This window comes from Brassica oleracea, chromosome C1 (genome assembly GCF_000695525.1).
Source record: "Brassica oleracea var. oleracea cultivar TO1000 chromosome C1, BOL, whole genome shotgun sequence".
Lineage (NCBI taxonomy): Eukaryota > Viridiplantae > Streptophyta > Magnoliopsida > Brassicales > Brassicaceae > Brassica > Brassica oleracea.
Window position 1 is genome coordinate 28,480,724 of NC_027748.1, and position 2,333 is coordinate 28,483,056.

The 2,333-nt window shown below is 45.0% G+C and overlaps 1 protein-coding gene across 1 annotated transcript in view; it reads right to left on the reverse strand.

Annotated features, from left to right (window-relative positions):
- LOC106336642 overlaps positions 1 to 2,026 on the reverse strand; it is a gene marked incomplete at its 3' end in the record, with an annotated part of 4,370 nt that extends 2,344 nt beyond the window's left edge. The window contains exons 1-3 of the mRNA XM_013775537.1: positions 1,267 to 2,026; positions 634 to 1,149; positions 22 to 515 (exon numbers count right to left, since the gene is read on the reverse strand). Of these exons, the coding sequence (XP_013630991.1) occupies positions 22 to 515; positions 634 to 1,149; positions 1,267 to 2,026 (1,770 nt within the window). The remainder of the gene's footprint in view (positions 1 to 21; positions 516 to 633; positions 1,150 to 1,266) is intronic.
- Positions 2,027 to 2,333: the final 307 nt, after the last annotated feature.

Sequence of the window (2,333 nt, forward strand, 5' to 3'; positions counted from 1 at the left end):
ATCCTCAAACTCTTGTACTACCGCAATATCCGTAATTTCAACTCCAATGCTAGCGGGTCCTTCACTAGCAGTTACTGTTACCAGATACGCTTCTCCATCCTTAAGCAAATCTTCCACTCTCAAGGCAACTACTAAAGACACAGACTTGCTTGGACTGATCCCGTAAAACACTATTTGTCGTTGCCCGTTATCCTTGAACAAAATACAACCTGTTCCACAATCTGATTGTGCCCGATAGCCTGATAACCAATCCATGCCCAGGATATCCTCATATCCCTTTAAGGGCACCACCAACAAATCTGCCAATAACATCTTCTTGCAAATGACTAACGGAACTCTTCTGAGGCATTCTTTTGCTTGGAGGGTTTGGTCTCCGGGAGTCATCACAGCCACATCCATCCTGTCAATCACAAATGAACCCACAAACTCGGCAGCTACCTCAGGGGCCACAAAGCTATGTGTTGCCCCCGAGTCGAACAATACATGTGTGGGACGCCCCGCAACATGTAAGGCTCCTGGCACAACATCAATATATATCAACAACATAAAAATTATCCAATAGAAATTAACCAATGCATCACAAGCAATAACACAACACAAAATAAATCTAGTAAGGTTAAAGAACCCAAATACCTGTGATGGAACCCTTAGATGGGCCTGGAGGTTTAGTATCCTCTAGCTCCAAAGCGTAAACTTTACCTCCTATAGCTTGCCTTTTTGGTGCTGGTGCGATTGCAGGTGGAGCTAGAGGAGGATGGACAGTGATTGGCGTAGCTGGGGTAGGACGATTGACACTGCACTGGGTAGAGATGTGTCCTTTCTTTCCACACGTGTAGCATGTAGGATTGTATGAGTTTGACTGAAAGGATCCAGGTTTCTTCCCGAAGCATTCACTTGACTTATGGCCTGTCTTGCCATAGTTAAAGCATTTTCCTGTGAACAGAAATCGTCGACTTGGCCCTCCCGATTCTTTTTCCTTATCTTTGCCCATAAAAGATCTTTGGTTTCCACCATACTTTCCTTCTTGATGCTGCTTGAATTTCTTACTTGCCGCCTTCTCAGCTTCCAATCCGATCTCCACATTCATAGCCTTTTCCACTAGCTCGGTGAGACTCTCGTAGTTCCCGACTACCAGTCTATTTTCCAACTCTGGTTTTAGACCAAACAGAAAGTTGGATATCATGGTCTCCTCTTCATCTTGTCCTCGCAGCACGTGTCATCGCAGTCGCATAAATTCAGATTCATATTCTCTAACCGGCTTATCACCTTGTACCAAGTTTGCAAACTGGCGTTGGAGCCTTCGCTTGGATTCAGGAGTGAAGTACTTGTGTTCAAATTCTTGTTTGAATGCCGCCCAAGTGGTGACCAGATGTCCCACTTGGCGATCCTTACTCTCCCCCCATTCTGCTGCGTCTTTGTCTAAGTAATATACTGTCATTTTCTTCTTAGACTCTTCAGAACACGTCAGGGTCTCAAAGTTTTTCTCCATAGTTCGAAGCCACTGGTCGACTTGAAATGGATATGTCCCGCCTTCAAAATATGGTGTCTTCATATTCTTGATGGCAGTTTTCAACGGTAACATCGGTGTAGCCACTGCAAGTTGTGGTGGCATAAGTGGCTGAGGTTGCACCTGAGGTTGTTGCAGTGACCTCGCTATCACGTCATGAAACATCTTCAGAGTATGCTCCATTCCTACTCCTTGTTGTGGTTGATCATGAACTTCTGGTTCAATCGGGTTGTTCCGCCTCACTGGTCTAGGTCCTTGGACACTTGACTCGCTATCACATGTTTCTGATCTTCCCCTTACAGTACGGTTTGGTGGAAAGTTTTCTTCTGGTGGTATCTCTTGATCATGTCCAAACAGATTGTTGTTTCTTCTTACGTTTTCTTCACTGGATCCTTGGTTGGTGTGCGCAAGTGTTTGCACTCTTCTCTCGGATTCATATCCCAATCCTCTTCTTCTTGAGACTCTGTCTATACCCAGCATCCGACCTTGTCCCCCATCACTCCTTCCCCTCCTTGCCATCTGCAATCCACAAACAGGGAATTCCTATTTAGAATACTAATTAGAGCGGAACTCTTCTGGTTTCCTAATACATCTTTTGCGACACATTTGACTCGATAAAACACGGAAAGTATGTGATTAACCACATGATCTAAACCATGCTCTGATACCACCTCTGTAACACCCCCGAACAGTTTTAGACATCGGTCAGTCAGCCGGGCAACAATCAAACAAGAACATGCCCGAACGACCTTCCTCTGCCAAGTCCGGAAGTGTTACGACGGGTTGAGAATAGACTTTCCAAGTCACAAAACATAATTCTGTAACC